The sequence below is a fragment of the Eublepharis macularius genome, chromosome 2, assembly GCF_028583425.1.
Source record: "Eublepharis macularius isolate TG4126 chromosome 2, MPM_Emac_v1.0, whole genome shotgun sequence".
Classification (NCBI taxonomy): Eukaryota; Metazoa; Chordata; class Lepidosauria; order Squamata; family Eublepharidae; genus Eublepharis; species Eublepharis macularius.
This window is the reverse complement of record NC_072791.1, coordinates 132,795,465-132,810,038: the sequence shown is the minus strand read 5'-3', so window position 1 is coordinate 132,810,038 and position 14,574 is coordinate 132,795,465. Positions and strand designations below refer to the sequence as shown.

Sequence of the window (14,574 nt, the reverse complement as noted above, 5' to 3'; positions counted from 1 at the left end):
TCAAGAAGAGGCTAAATGAATATTGGTCAGCTTTAGGCTCATCTTGCATTGGGCAGGGGGTTGGACTAGAAGGTATGGCCCCTTCCAACTCTGTGATTCTGTGATGAGGGAAAGGAGTTGCAACATAGGAGAGGCATAGGGGTGGTACATTAATCCCTAGCTTCTTTAAATGAAACCAAGTCCTCAGAGCCAGATTGCATCCTAAGGTACAAAAGGAACTTGCTGATATAATTTCAGAGCCTCTGTCTATAACATCTGAGAATTCTTGGAGAACAGGCAATGTGGCAACAGGCAATGTGCCAAAAGGCAAGCAAATGTCCCCAACTTCAAGAAGGGGGGGAAAAGGATCCAGGTAACTACTGACATGTCAGCTTGGCATCTATACCTGGAAAGCTTCTAGAACTAATCATCAAGCAGTCAGTCTTTGAGCATTTAGAAAAGAAGTCTGTGATTGCTAAGTACCAGCATAGGTTCCTCAAGAACATGTCAGACTAACCATCTCTCTTTTTTATTAATTACTACTCTGGTGGATCAGGGGAATGATCTGGTCATAGTTTATCTTTATTTCAGTAAGTATCTAGGTACCCCTTGGCAAAAAGCAGTATTCAAATTAAAAAGAATTGGTTTGGACATTGTGGATGAGAGAGAAGAGTTGCCTACAAAACAGAAACTGGATGGGGAATTCAGTAATTCTGCTGATCTGTAAAACTTCTTCACCGATCACTGTTCTCATCTTCCAGTATTTTTTTCTTTTATGCCCAAATGATAATCATAATAATATTTAGCATTTGTATAGCCCTTTCAAGGATTCAAAGTACTTGTATTGAGGACTGAATTAGAGGCAGATGGCCTTGTGGTTTTGTGACATTAGGTGGTACCCACATATAGCTCCAGCATCCTAATTAGTAACAAGTGAACTCACCACTAAGTTCTGTATTCAAAATTGGCTTAACTATTTTTCAAATGTATCTTTTGATCCCAGCATGTTCTCAGTGTCAGGAATGTGAATTCTTCAACAACAGTCCCCAAACATCCTTATCTTATGGCTGTAGCCAGAGGATATGCCTACTTATAAGCCTAACTTAAAAGCCCCTCAAAATTATTTTGCAATCACCTCCTTGTCTCCTGAGATATGAACTTCTTGTTACAGGGTTCTTTCTTAAAAAAAAAAAAAAAAGGATCTCCGCCCTTCTAAATGGTGATTAGATAGCCTCTGAGAACATTCATACCCATTTGGCTTCCTGCCGGTCTACCTGACAGAATGTATTTGCACCATTCCTATCAAATCTTTCTCCTCAATGTATCTTTGGTTCCTGCGGTTCTGATTGGCCAGGTATTTTTTTTCCCAATTCCCCTCTAGATTTAAAGTAGAGTTCTTTTCCCTCTGGAAAAAGTTACCTCACAACAATCTTACAGAAAACTATCTCTGTCCTATAACAAGTCACCAGGTTTATAGTACTGTAACAGTCTGTTGGCTTCCTCTGTTTTATGGTAACCACCACCAATGCCCCTTCCAACTTTTCAACATTCATATTAGGTGCATAGTCAGTGTGTCAGTTTTGGCATCTTGTGCCATTGTTAACAATTGACAATGCATAAGTAGGTCTGAGAGTTTCTTTTCAAAACTTTGCTACCTAATAAACTTTGATTTCAACCAATAGTACATCATCAAAATATATTAAAGTATGTTAATACTTCCTTCCATTGCTATCTATAACCAACCAATGAATATATCTAATTCTCATTGTCAAGGCCTCTTGTATGACAAGAAAGCCAGACTGGAGGTCAAGAGCAAAACACACTATGGGGAGATGAATCCTCACCTCTCAGGATAAGGGGAGCCACCACAAAGCCTCTGGTCCTACTGAATGTAAATCAAGATGTCAGGCTGAGTTCCACAAAAACTCTTACTTAGTTGCTGTAGGCAAATAGGCCAAAGTAGTGGGTTTAGCCCCCAAACCCAAATAGCACTACAGAAGTATAATTAATAAAACTTATTAAGAAGTGTGCAAAATATTACAATTATAGAAACTGCAAGATTAGAAACAAAATAAAACTAAATAACTACTCTACAATACTGTACAGACTTTGGTCCCCTTACACAATGCTACCTTGTCAGATTAGAAGCTCAGAAGTCCAGCTAGAACTCTGTAGTCCCAAATCCAGAGACAAGCATCCTAGACTGACACCTTTATTAAGAAGTGTGCAAAATATTACAATTATAGACTGGTAGTCAAGTCCAGAACTCAGAATAGCATGTAATGGCAGGAATTCCACCAGCAGTCACAACAGCACCCAACCAGAGCATGACAATGCACAAAGTAGAATGAAGAGCATTGCTTTATGCCAGGCTGCCCATAGCATGGCCTAATTTTGCGTGACCACTCATAAGGTATTGCTGGGACATGTGACCATGTTCCTCTGTAGCTGGAGCTACAATCACAATCAAAACTGCTTACTCTCCCCCAGGGTTCCTCATGCTAATGAGGTGGAATGCGAGTGCAAAACGTCCTCCTGGTCTCTGGCCTTGAAGTTCTCTGATCCCATGATGTCATCTGCACCTCTGCTTCAATTCCAAACTATCCCGTAACTTCTCTGGGAACTACAAAGTCATAGTGACTGTAATTTTCCATAGATTGGCCTTCTCTAGCTTAACCAAGCCCAAAAACCTGAATCAAAGATTTGAAAAGCCAAAAAATGGACTGAGAGAGGCCAGTTTCTTGACACTCAATATGGCCAAATCTAGATATTTAAATCCAGAGACTAGAACCATGAACAGATAAGATGGATCTTTCTACAAACCCAAGATCTGCAGAAAAATCTGAAAGCTAAAAGTAAAATGAAATTAAATAAAATTTGGTTTAAAGAAACAAAATAATATAAGATTATAGCTTAAAAAAAATTTCTCAGTAGCCACCACTAGGCCTCCATACATTATAGCCAGTCTTCAAGCCTTGGTTTCTGTCAGTAAAAAGAATGGGGAGGTGGCAGAATCCTTTCCAGGGCCGTTTTGGTCTTTGAGGGACGATTTGGAGGGGCGGTACCTGGACTGTTTGCTATTGTTCAATAGCAGCCACCCCTTGAAAACCAGTGTGGTGTAGTGGTGGGAGTTTCTGGGAGACTCGGGTTCAAATTCATACTCTGGAAGCTCACTGAATGACTGAGTCATTCACATACGCTCATTCTAACTTCTGTCATAGGGACATTGTGAGGTAGAATGGAGGAGAATGTTGTGTCAGGCTACGGATGACAGGCTATGGTAGATAGACCCCTGTACCATTACAGCAAGAATCCAGGCTCTTGGTTAAAATGTTTTATTCAGGAATCAGATCATTTCCACAGATATGTCCATAGGATTGCTAAGAAGCAAGGTAAGCAACCAAGCCGTAAAAACAGGTTGACAGGAATGGCAACATATGGGAAAACCATTCCTCTTAAAGAACACAATTACTCCTTTCCCCCCTCCCATCAGTAAAACATAACTTTTGGCGTGAACCCATCCTGAGAACTTCTCACATATTTTAACTATCAAGTCTAGACACTGAGAAAGCAGGAGATTAAAGTTACAACATAGTAATTCATGGGAGCGAGCAGTGTACAAGGTCAGAAGCACGGAAAGCTCCCAAAGCCGTTAGATAAGACACCTGCAGCTTCAGTAAGCCTGTGAAAGCAAAGCAGATATGGCATTGGCAATATGACAGTAAGGTACATTAAACACTGGTTCAGAATAACAAGTCAGCATCAAGCAATGGTATGGATGGGGCACAGACATGACAGTAAGCTGCTTTGCATCCCCATTGAGGGGCAAAAGGGGGTATAAATGAAGTCAATAAATAATAAATATAGCTGCAAACAGAGGCAGATAAAAGGTGCATTGTTGGGTGGGTGGGAAGGAAACATGGAAGCACGGAAAGGTGAGGTTATGGGAACTGCCAGAAGGCTGGAAAAAGCTAATAGGCTGGGGATGGGATATAGGCAACCTTAAAGGTTGCCAATCTCTAGGTGAAGTCTGGTGATCTCCCAGAATTCATTTGATCTCCAGGTTACAGAGATCAGTTTTGAAGGATAACCTCTATGGCATTATATCCTGATGAGGTCCCTCTCCAGCCCCCCAGGCTCTTGAGAAACAGCTGATGAATATCAAAGGAACACAATTTCTCAGAACACAATTTAAAAACTTCTGGTGTGTATAGATAAATATGACAGACCATTCCTATGTGAATGCCTGGGTCAGTTTGAAGACTACAGCAACATCCAGTCAGCTTTCAGAAAGCTGAGGGAATGTTGGGAGAAGTGCAGGTACTTTACAGTGGAGGTCTGGCACTTGGAAAGAGTGTATGTGTTAATTTGGTGTCTGCTTGTTGATGAGAGAAGATGAATTATAAAAAGAGTCTGTCTCAAGGATGGAGCAGAATGGGCAGCTTAGAAACCCTGGGTTATCAATGGGTCTAACCTGGTTCAAGTCAGTCCTTCAGAAAGAGGGAGAGTAACTGGAAACTGTCAAGGCTGTGCGAGTCTGACAGAAATTCAGTGACTCAAGAAGTCCCCGAATAATTTCTCACTGAAAAGTTATCATTCAATGCTGAAATATGACTTAAAGTCCCTTTGGGCTGTCAGATTAAATTGTATATAAAGCTTTCTGACACTATAACCTGTGAATAAAGAAAATATTTACCACAGCCAAGGCTGCATCATTACTTCGTTTTGTAACCTGTTCACTGTGTTTGTGACTACTTAAATGTTTCCAGAAGAAAGATAAAACACCATTGCTGTTCTTTTTTAAAAAATCTGCTTCAAGAGACTCAGTGTCCTGAAAGAAAAATAAAATTTACCCCACAATTGGGAATCCACTATTCTACAGCCATGAAAATAAAGCCTTAAATACACTACCATAGAATACTACCCTTGAAGGGAAGGCTTATAATAACATACCTAAATTCCTGTGAAACTGCAGGAGGTCAGTGCAGTGAACTTCCCCATTTAGACCTGCTTCAACTCTTATTTGATTCAACCCATTGTGAGCAGTTTTCTGATCAAGAAAGAAAATATATCAAGTGTTTTTTAAAATGCTCATAAAATTTTGTCATCCTCAAATACAACTTAGAGCTGACTTGCACAATTCAGTGCAAATCCTTAAACTTAAATGGCTTTAAATGAGGGTTTAACAAATTCATGGAAAATAAGTCCGTCAATGCCATAATAGCTAAATGGACCCTCCAGGTATAAAGACACCATCTTCCTGAAAGCCAGGTGCAGGAGATGAACCACAAGGGAGAACTGTTGCCATTACACTGTGTTGTTGGAAATATTTGGTCAACTACTTTTGGAAATAATGTTATAATGAGATAGATGGGCATTGGATGTGATTTAGCAGGGGTCTTATTTATGCACTGAGTTTAAAGTCAGGTTCCCCACCCACCCACCAAGTATTTATTATCAGATCCAATAAACTGGCTTTCACAGGGAGCCCAGACCATTTGGTCACATGACAAGATGATCCTTTTTTAAAAAAAATAAAAATTTTATTGGGTAGAGTGAAATAGGTATTACAAATTTCATAAAAAACATTCATTTAGTTTCCCCTCTTACAGATTAATTATCTTACATTTCTCCAATCATCATTTCCCACCCTCTTCCCCCTTACCCTTGACCCCCCACAGCACTAAAACCTGTTAAAGTCTTAATATATTGCTCTGTTCCGGTATCTCTAATTTTTCTAATTCTTCAAGGTAAAGTTCTTTTTTTTCACCCACTCTAATCTCTATCCTAAAGACATCAATAGTTATCCATCGACCATAATTGTCCTTTTACATCCCATTCATTTTCCAAATATTCATTAAATTTTTCCCAATCCTTTAAACATTCATTTGCATTTTGTTCTTTCAGCTTTCTAGTTAGTTTGTTCATCTCCACCATGTGTAGCATTTTACGTATCCAATCTTCAGTCTTTGGTATTTCCTCTTGCTTCCAATATTGTGCATAAAGTAATCTTGCTGCCTCCGTCATATACCAAATTAGTATCCTATCTGTTAGTCTCATTTTCTTCATTTTAAGTCCAGGTAGAAATAATTCAGGGCTTTTTGGTAAATTGCCTTTTATAATTTTCAACATTTCTGCATGTATTTTGGACCAATATTGTTTAGCTTTATCACAAGTCCACCACATATGGTAAAAAGAGCCTTCATGTTGTTTACATTTTCAACATTTATTTGACATAGCGTTACTCATATTTGCTAATTTTTTCGGTGTTAAGTACCATCTGTACATCATCTTATATCCATTCTCTTTTAAATTAATACATGTAGATATTTTCATGGTATTTTTCCACAAAAATTCCCATTCATCCATTGTGATCTCTTTGTTGAAATTCAAAGCCCACTTCACCATTTGTGTCTTAACCACTTCATCTTCTGTGTACCATTTCAACAACAATTTATAAAGTTTAGCAATTATCTTTGTTCCTTCCCCTAGTAAAAGTTCTTCTAGCTCTGAATTTCTACTTCTAAAGCCTGCTTTCCTTTTATCTACTTCAAATAAGTCTTTAATTTGTCGATATTGTAGCCATCCATATTTAAAAGGTAGGTCTTCCTCTGTCTTCATTTTAACAGTATCCCTCTCAATCAACAATAAGTCCTTATATGTTATCCAATCATCCCCTTGATAGTCTGTATGTGGTTTTATCACTTCTGCTGGTACAATCCACAGTGGTCTTTTCTCCTCAATGTATTTTTTGTATTTTTGCCGAACTAAAAAAATATTTCTCCTTACATAATGGTATTGAAACATTCCATCCATTTTATATTTCTCATAACATAAATATGCATGCCAACCAAACAAATTATTATGACCCTCCAACGTTAACAGCTTGTAATTAGATAAATTAACCCAATCTCTTAATCATGTTAAACATATCGCTTCATGATATAATCTCAAATTTGGTAGTTGCAGCCCACCTCTTTCTTTTGCATCACATAGTACTTTCATCTTGACTCTTGGCTTTTTCCCGGCCCTCACAAATTCTGATAATTTCCTTTGCCATTTATCAAAGTACTTTTTGTCTTTTACAATTGGGATAGTTTGTAACAAGAACATCACTCTTGGTAATACATTCATTTTTACAACTGCTATGCGCCCCAACAATGATAAGTTCAATTTGTTCCACTTTATCTAATTGCAACCACAATTTTTCATAATTGTTTTTAAATCTATATTTTTCATTGTTAATTCAATTCCCAAATATTTTGTTTTTGAGACCACTTCACACTCTATAATGTTCATTAACTCAACCTGCTTCCTTTTCGTCATATTTTTACAGAGCACTTTAGATTTTGCTTTGTTAATGTAGAAACCGGCCAGATCTCCAAATTCCTTAATCTTATTTAACAATAACGGTAACGTCTGGACCGGATCTTCCATGATGAACAGCATGTCATCTGCAAATGCTCTGAATTTGTAAGAGAAACCTTTAAGTCTTACGCCTTTAATAGTATGATCTTCTCTTATCTGCCTCAACAGTACTTCCAGAACCACAACAAACAGTAAAGGTGAAAGTGGACATCCTTGTCATGACAAGATGATCCTGATCAAACCGTTGTTAATATATGTGGTCTTCTTTTGTCCTTCTCTGCAGGAATCTACATCCTGATTGCTGTTGGAGCAGTGATGATGTTCGTGGGTTTCCTGGGATGTTATGGTGCCATCCAGGAGTCACAGTGCCTTCTAGGAACAGTAAGAAAATGACATTGTCTTCTTACTTTTTCTGAGCATTAACAAATCCTCTAACAATCCTTGAGAGCAGAAGTCATAGTTCATCTGTTTGGCTTCTGTGCAGGTGCACGGAGAAGATTTCCAGAGCTTTCTAGAATACTAGGAGAGCCTCTCCTCCTTTTGGCACTTTCCCACCAAAAACATCACATGACCAGGAGAAGGGGCACTATTCCCACAGTTCTGTTTTTGCTGCTGCAGAGAGAGGATCTCCATTGCTGTTCTCTGCTTTCCCCTCACCTCATCCTTGTAGCTGAGGAGAATTATTTCTTTTTTTAACCGTCAGTAGACATCTTGTGAAGAATACAGCAACATTTAAAGAAGAAAAGTTTCTGTCTTTCCCTTCATCATTATGGCTCAAGAAAGGCTTCTTCAAGATGCTGGAGGGCTGCCAGGGAGGGACGCCTCTCGGTTCCAAGAGGCTTTGCCTGCATGGCTGTCTGGATAAAAGCCCCTCCCCTCCTTGGCTGGGTCAGCTCTGAGGGGAGACACCTGGAGGTGTAGCAAAACCGATCTCTCTGGAGGCTTTTTTTCTAAAGGTGTTGGCTGCCTGCCATCCTGAAAAGGCCCCTCTTCTCCCTTGGCTGTCTAGGCTTTGAGGGGAGACACCTGGAGGTGTTAACTTAAAAAGCCAAGGATCTGAGGCTGGGAGTCTTTTCCTCAAGGCCTTTGGAGATGTGCCTGCTTGACTCAAAGAATCCATCCTCCTCCCAGGCTGACCTTGGTTCCAAGCTGCAGTCCCTGGAGATAGAAGTTAATACAGCTAACACAGTGACATAGCAGCCTGAAACCTTCAATTTAATTATTGGGGTAGAGGTGCACCCGAAAAATATTCAGGTTTCCTGCTTCGAGTACCCAAAGTGGGGAAACAATTGGGGTGTTTAAATGCTTTGGTATGCTCCGTAAAGATTTGGGAATCTTTACAGAGCACACCAAAGCTCAAAACAGCACTTTTCCTGCCGTTTGCAAACGGCAAGAAAAGTGTTGCTTTCAAACGCCAGCCGCTTTACAACTGAAGGGAGGGGAATCCCTCTCCTGTCAGCTGAAAAAAGCTGCTGGAGATTGAAAACAGCAACACTTTTCTTGCGTGGCAAGAAAAGTGTTGCTGCTTTCAAACGCCCCGCTTTTTTCAACTGAGGGGAGGGAGAGAAGAGACCCCCTCCCCGCTACCCTCAGCTGAAAAAAGCAGAGTATTTGAAAGCAACAACACTTTTCTTGCTGCGTAAGAAAAGTGTCGCTGCTTTCAAATGCCAATAGCTTTTTTCAGCAGATTGAGGATCCCCCCCCCCATCAGCTGTAAAGCTAATGGGGAAGTTTTTGCCCAAAACTTCCCAAAGCAATATGAATCACTTTGGGAAGCTTTGCTTCAGGATTCCCAAATCAGCTCAGCAATGCTGGGGCCAATTCGGGAACCCTGAATCTTTCCAAATCTGGCCTGATTTGGGTTAAAACCCCAAATTGGAAATCCAAAGCGCACACCTCTAGCTTGGGGTTCCCCAGCTGCTTCTGTTTTAACAGAGATTATAAACCTGCAGCTCTAAGCCCAGTGCTTTTTGAAGGCAGTTTTTTCCTGTTATTTGCAAGTAAGTCCACATTCCCCTTTTCCTACCAGAGAATGGTGCTGGCTCTTCCCACAGTTCTCAGTCTCATTACTGTATGATTCAGCAGTCATTTAGGAATGTACAGAGGGTCTCTTTTAGTCAACACAGAGTAAGTTTATTCAGCAGAAACAAAGAAAAGAACACTAGGCCTAGCTCAGGCCTTTCCTCGCAGGCCTTTAGCCACTTTATACAGACATGAGTAAAACGTGGACTGGCACTGCTCCAGATTTTAGTATCCTGGGACTAACATAAAACATGAAAGAGACTCCATAGCATTACAATTGCCACTGCTAGGAGAGAGTTCTTGTTACAATTGTGTTCATTCTGTCTCTGGGGTCATTCCTGTATGACACCATTTCCTAAGGTTGCCTATAAAAATATTTTTAATGTTGGTAACCACTATACTATAGAACTATTTTTTAGAAAAATACTAAATCAATTTTACCTCTTATATTTAACCATATCCTGGGGCATAAAGGGTATTGGCCAAAGAGTTATAAATTGAGCCTGTTGAACATCTCCAGTAGCAGATTGCATCTTTGTAGAATAAAATAAAAGCACAGTTGCTCTATCAGGGCTTTTTTTCTGGGAAAAGAGTTGGTGGAACTCAGGACTGCACAATGTGGTCACTTTGGGTCAGTTGGAACAAGGGGGGAGTTTTTAAAAGTTTAAATCACCCTCAGTGAAAATGGTCACATGGTCAGTGTCCCCACCCCCTGATCTCCAGACAGAGGGGAGTTTAGATTGCCATTTAGATTGTTGATTGCTGAGCGGCGCAGAGGGCAATCTAAACTCCCCTCTGTCTGGAGATCAGGGGGCAGGGACACTGACCATGTGACCATTTTCAAGAGGTGCCAGAACTCCATTCCACCGCGTTCCAGCAGAAAAAAAGCCCTGGGCACTCTAAGGACTAACATTTATTTGCTATGAGCTTTTGTGAGTTCACTTTACTCCTTCAGATGTATGGGTGTTTCATAGTCTATAACTGCAGTATATGTGACGAACCTGTTCTTTTATTCAAGAGCTGGATTGCCCTAGTCCATGCTTGGACTTAAAAAAAATAATGGCTGTTACTGTGACTTCACACAGAGACTGAATTCTTCAATCCCAGATAGACAACATGCTATGGGGAGGAACAGACTTTCTGTTGAATGCTTTATATTCATTTGTCTATCCTTATTGATGATACATACATGAGGGAGTAAACATTTGGTGGTCTGCTGCCATGTCCACCACTCACAGGTTTCCTACCAACTTTTTCACATTTGTGTTGCTTCGTGGGCTCAAAAGACCCAAGGTCTTCCCCACCTCTCCTCTTAGGGAAGGTCGCCTGTCCTCCCAACTATTCAGTTTAGTATTTCCCCTGAGACTGAGAAAGGGTGTTATTTTTGAGTGCTCCTTATTTGTTAAGGAGGACAGATGGAAAAGCCTATTTTAGGTCCAGGTCATCCAATTTTGTGTATTGTAGTCTTTACAGTTGTGCTTGGATATCATATTCACACCTATCTCTCCTCTTCCTGCAAAGAGTCTCTCGGCTGTTGAAGGTGCAGACTGCTAGTGGCAGAATTCCAATACCTTGGATGTTTATAAAATGCATGACAACAAGGGTATCCCACTTGAGGCTGCAATATAGTTTCCCCCTCTGTCCTACTAGTTGAAAAAGAGTTTCCTTTGCCTTTTCAGTTTTAGTTGATCCACATTTTACTAAGATTGTTCAGTGTTTGCACTTTCACAGTGCAGTTCTGTGTTCTTATTTACCTGTATGTGTCACCTTAGCAGAATGTGGTCTTCAGTTTAAGTTTCACACTTCAAGGGATACCCAAATTTGATTTCTTCTTTCCTAGACAGAGCATATGTGCACCATTCTCATGCTTTCAGTGCTCTGTTCTTCCCAGGGCACTCTCGTGATGCTGTGAATCTGAGATTTAGTACCATCTCAGGGGCTGTCCTGCAGTGTGGGGGCCCTACTATGCCTGTGGCTCCTGGTCTGCAAAATGATTTTGTCATGCTACTACTACTTTTACTTAGAGTATTGGACGTACCTTACCTTTCTTTGACTTTTGTTTTGCTGCAAATGCTCCATGTCATTGCAGTGCATTGCAATAATGTTTCCTCAACTAACTGGCACCAACTCCTAGCGATTTGGCCTTGCAACACACTGTGATGGTCCCTGGCCTGCCATTTTGTTTGCTCTTTTGCTGCCAGGGACCCCCAACACTGGGGAATGCCCTTGCTAATCCACTAGCAAGGTAATTTCTTTTTATGTTTTATCCCCTGGCTGTTTTTGCTGTGCAGGTTGTCCTGCTAGCAGCACAAGGTTCATTGATGGCACATACTGTCTGTCCTTTCTTTGGCCCCATTACTCCTACCTTATTATTCTGGTGTGGCTCTGCTATGTTTTCTGTCCCACTGATTACTTTGGCAATTTTGTTCAGCTTCTTTTCCAGCACTATAGCAGTAGTCTCATTTTTTTCTGAGTGGCAACTACTGCTCCTTGATTACCATATCTTGTACTTCTAAGTGGGCAAGAGTCTCTACTGTGGCTATAGCCTGGCCTGGACCCTGCTTTTTGTGATACTGATTATGTTTGGGACTCAAATACTCTAAATTTTCCTCTTCCTTATCAGATCTCCAAAGACATTCAACATAGGGGGTGTACCCCCTTGCTAACTTTTTGCATGTCCCTATTTCTTCATTTTTAGTGTACAGCACTTCCACCTGTGGAATGAGGACATTGTATGTTCTAACCTATGTCCCCCCCATTCATAGTAGTTCACAATGTTAATGTGTCCAATGCCTTAGCCAGGATTCCCTACCTGGAGTTGGTTTTCAGCTCTAATGTTGTGCAACACTGTCGTATTAGTCATTCAGGCTCCAAGAGAGACCTGGCAGTATCCTCATACAATCTTTCCTTTGTGGATTGGTAGAGACTATCACACTATCAATTCAATTCATTACGGTCATAGGACCAGCAATTACAAATTAACCACCGAAGGTTGAAGTTTAAAATACATTTTAAAAAAATAACAGTTACAAGTTATAAAATCAAACTATACATCTGAAATCTTTAAAAGGCACACTAATTCAAAATTCCATCAATGAAGGATTTTCGTTTCCGAATTGCTAATGAACAGAATTTAGCTACCGTATATAAGAGCCCTGTGGTAAGCGGCAGTACTGCAGCCCAAGCTCTGCTCACTGAGTTTGATCTTGGCAGAAGCTGGGTTCAGGTAGCCAGCTCAAGGGTGACTCAGCCTTCCATCCTTCTGAGGATGGTAAAATGAATACCTAGTTTCCTGGGGATAAAGTATAAATGACTGGGGAAGGCAATGGCAAACCACCCCGTAAAAAGTCTGCCAAGAAAACGTCGTGATGCGATGTTCCCCCCATGGGTCAGTAATGACTCAGTGCTTGCACAAGGGAGTACTTTTACCTTTTACCTATGAGACAGATTTATGAGTGTCTTCTAAGAGATATTCCCACAGAGTTTCGGTCTTAACATTCATAAAATATTGCAAAGGCTTAAACCTAGTGAGAAGTGGAATAATCAGTTCTTTCTTCTTGGTAAAACTCACAATGCAACAGGATATGTACAACTGACTCAACCACATTTTCAGAGCAGGGACAACAACGCTGCTGTAATGGTAGATGACAGAACCTGCCATGTAAAACTGCAGAGGGAAGTGCATCAGAAAGGCCCATCTGTTCCCCTCATATGTGATATCCAACAGGTATGATGGCACTGAGAGGTATGGCTGCCTTTTTAGGATACGATACTTTATAGGAATCATTGCTTCATTATTTTGGAACTCTGTATCAGTCAGTCTTTTAGAGATTAAGACTTTTGCCTTGCTCAATCCCACAACAAAGAGCTCTTCTGGGTTTAAACCACTAGTTCTGATTTTATCTATTATCATCGTAGACCAAGACGGGTAGGGCTCAGCAGCGAAGAGAAGGGGAATTAAGCCCTTCGGATTAAAATGGATCTTTAGCCAGTACCAAATTGCATGTTCCCAGATTATTAGCTCTGCGATAGGTAAGCCTGCTTCCTGCCTAAGTACAGCATTTGAAGTGCATCTTGGTGCATTAAACAGGGCTCTCAGAAATTTAGACTGAACCCTTTCAAGGATCTTAATATTAAAAACTAAGCTAATTTGTGCCCCGTACAGGAGTTGAGCTAGAGATTTTGCTTGAAAGAGTTTTAGGGCTGCCGGTATAAAACCTGAGCCCTCTTTCTGGTAAAATCTGAGAATAGCATTAGCACTCTTTTCTGCGGCATTAGCTGATGCGACTGCATGTGCTGTGTACTTGGCATTGTGAATGAAAGCAACTCCTAGGAGTTACAATGTTTTTACCTGGTCAATGGCATTCCCATTGATTTTCCAGTTAACCCTTTTATAATGACTGCTGAAATGTAAGATTTTGGTTTTCGATTGTGAGTAGTTCCATATCGCATAGGTCACTAAATTTTTTGAGAGCACGCTTTAGGCCAGTTCTGGTTTGTGACAGAAGTACACCATCATCTGCGTACATCAGAACTGGTACCTTTTTCCCCTCCAGAAAGGCTAGGCGCATGAACATCCACCGCATGAAGGACCTGAATTAAATTATTAATATAGATATTAAATAGGAAGGGGGCAAGCAGACATCATTGTCTGACTCCTTTCTGCACCGGGATTCTTTTGATAACTTGCTATCTTGCATGTATCTTATCTGAAAGGAGTTATTCTCATGAAGTTTAATCATTAGATATAACAACATTTTATCAACGTGTCAGGCTATGGATGACAGGATACAGCAGACAGATCTCTGGACCATTGCAGCAAGACACAAGGGCTTGGTCAAATGGCTTTTATTCAGAAATCAGATCGTTTCCATATACAGGTCCATAGGACTACTTAGAAGCAAGGTAGACATCTAAGCAGCAAGACTAGAAGTTGACAGGAATGACATCATGTGAGAGAAACTTCTCTTTTAACATTCTAGTTTACTCCTTTCTCCCCCCTCCTAACCATAAACAATACTTTAGCGCTCTCTTGGTGTGAAAATGTTTCACATATTTGTGATATCACATTGAGTTACTAGGAAGCGAGGCACAGCACTGTCTGGGAATACGTACAAGGTCATAAACACTGGAAGCTGTTACAGTCCAACAGATAAACACATGTGAAAGCCTGAGAAAGGAATAGTTATGACACTAGCAAAGTGA

General features: G+C 40.4%; 1 protein-coding gene across 1 annotated transcript in view; it reads left to right on the top strand.

Annotated features, from left to right (window-relative positions):
* CD81 (CD81 molecule) overlaps positions 1 to 14,574 on the top strand; it is a 118,560-nt gene that overhangs the window by 78,846 nt on the left and 25,140 nt on the right. Inside the window, exon 3 of the mRNA XM_054970846.1 lies at positions 7,631 to 7,728. Coding sequence (XP_054826821.1) covers positions 7,631 to 7,728 — 98 coding nt within the window. The remainder of the gene's footprint in view (positions 1 to 7,630; positions 7,729 to 14,574) is intronic.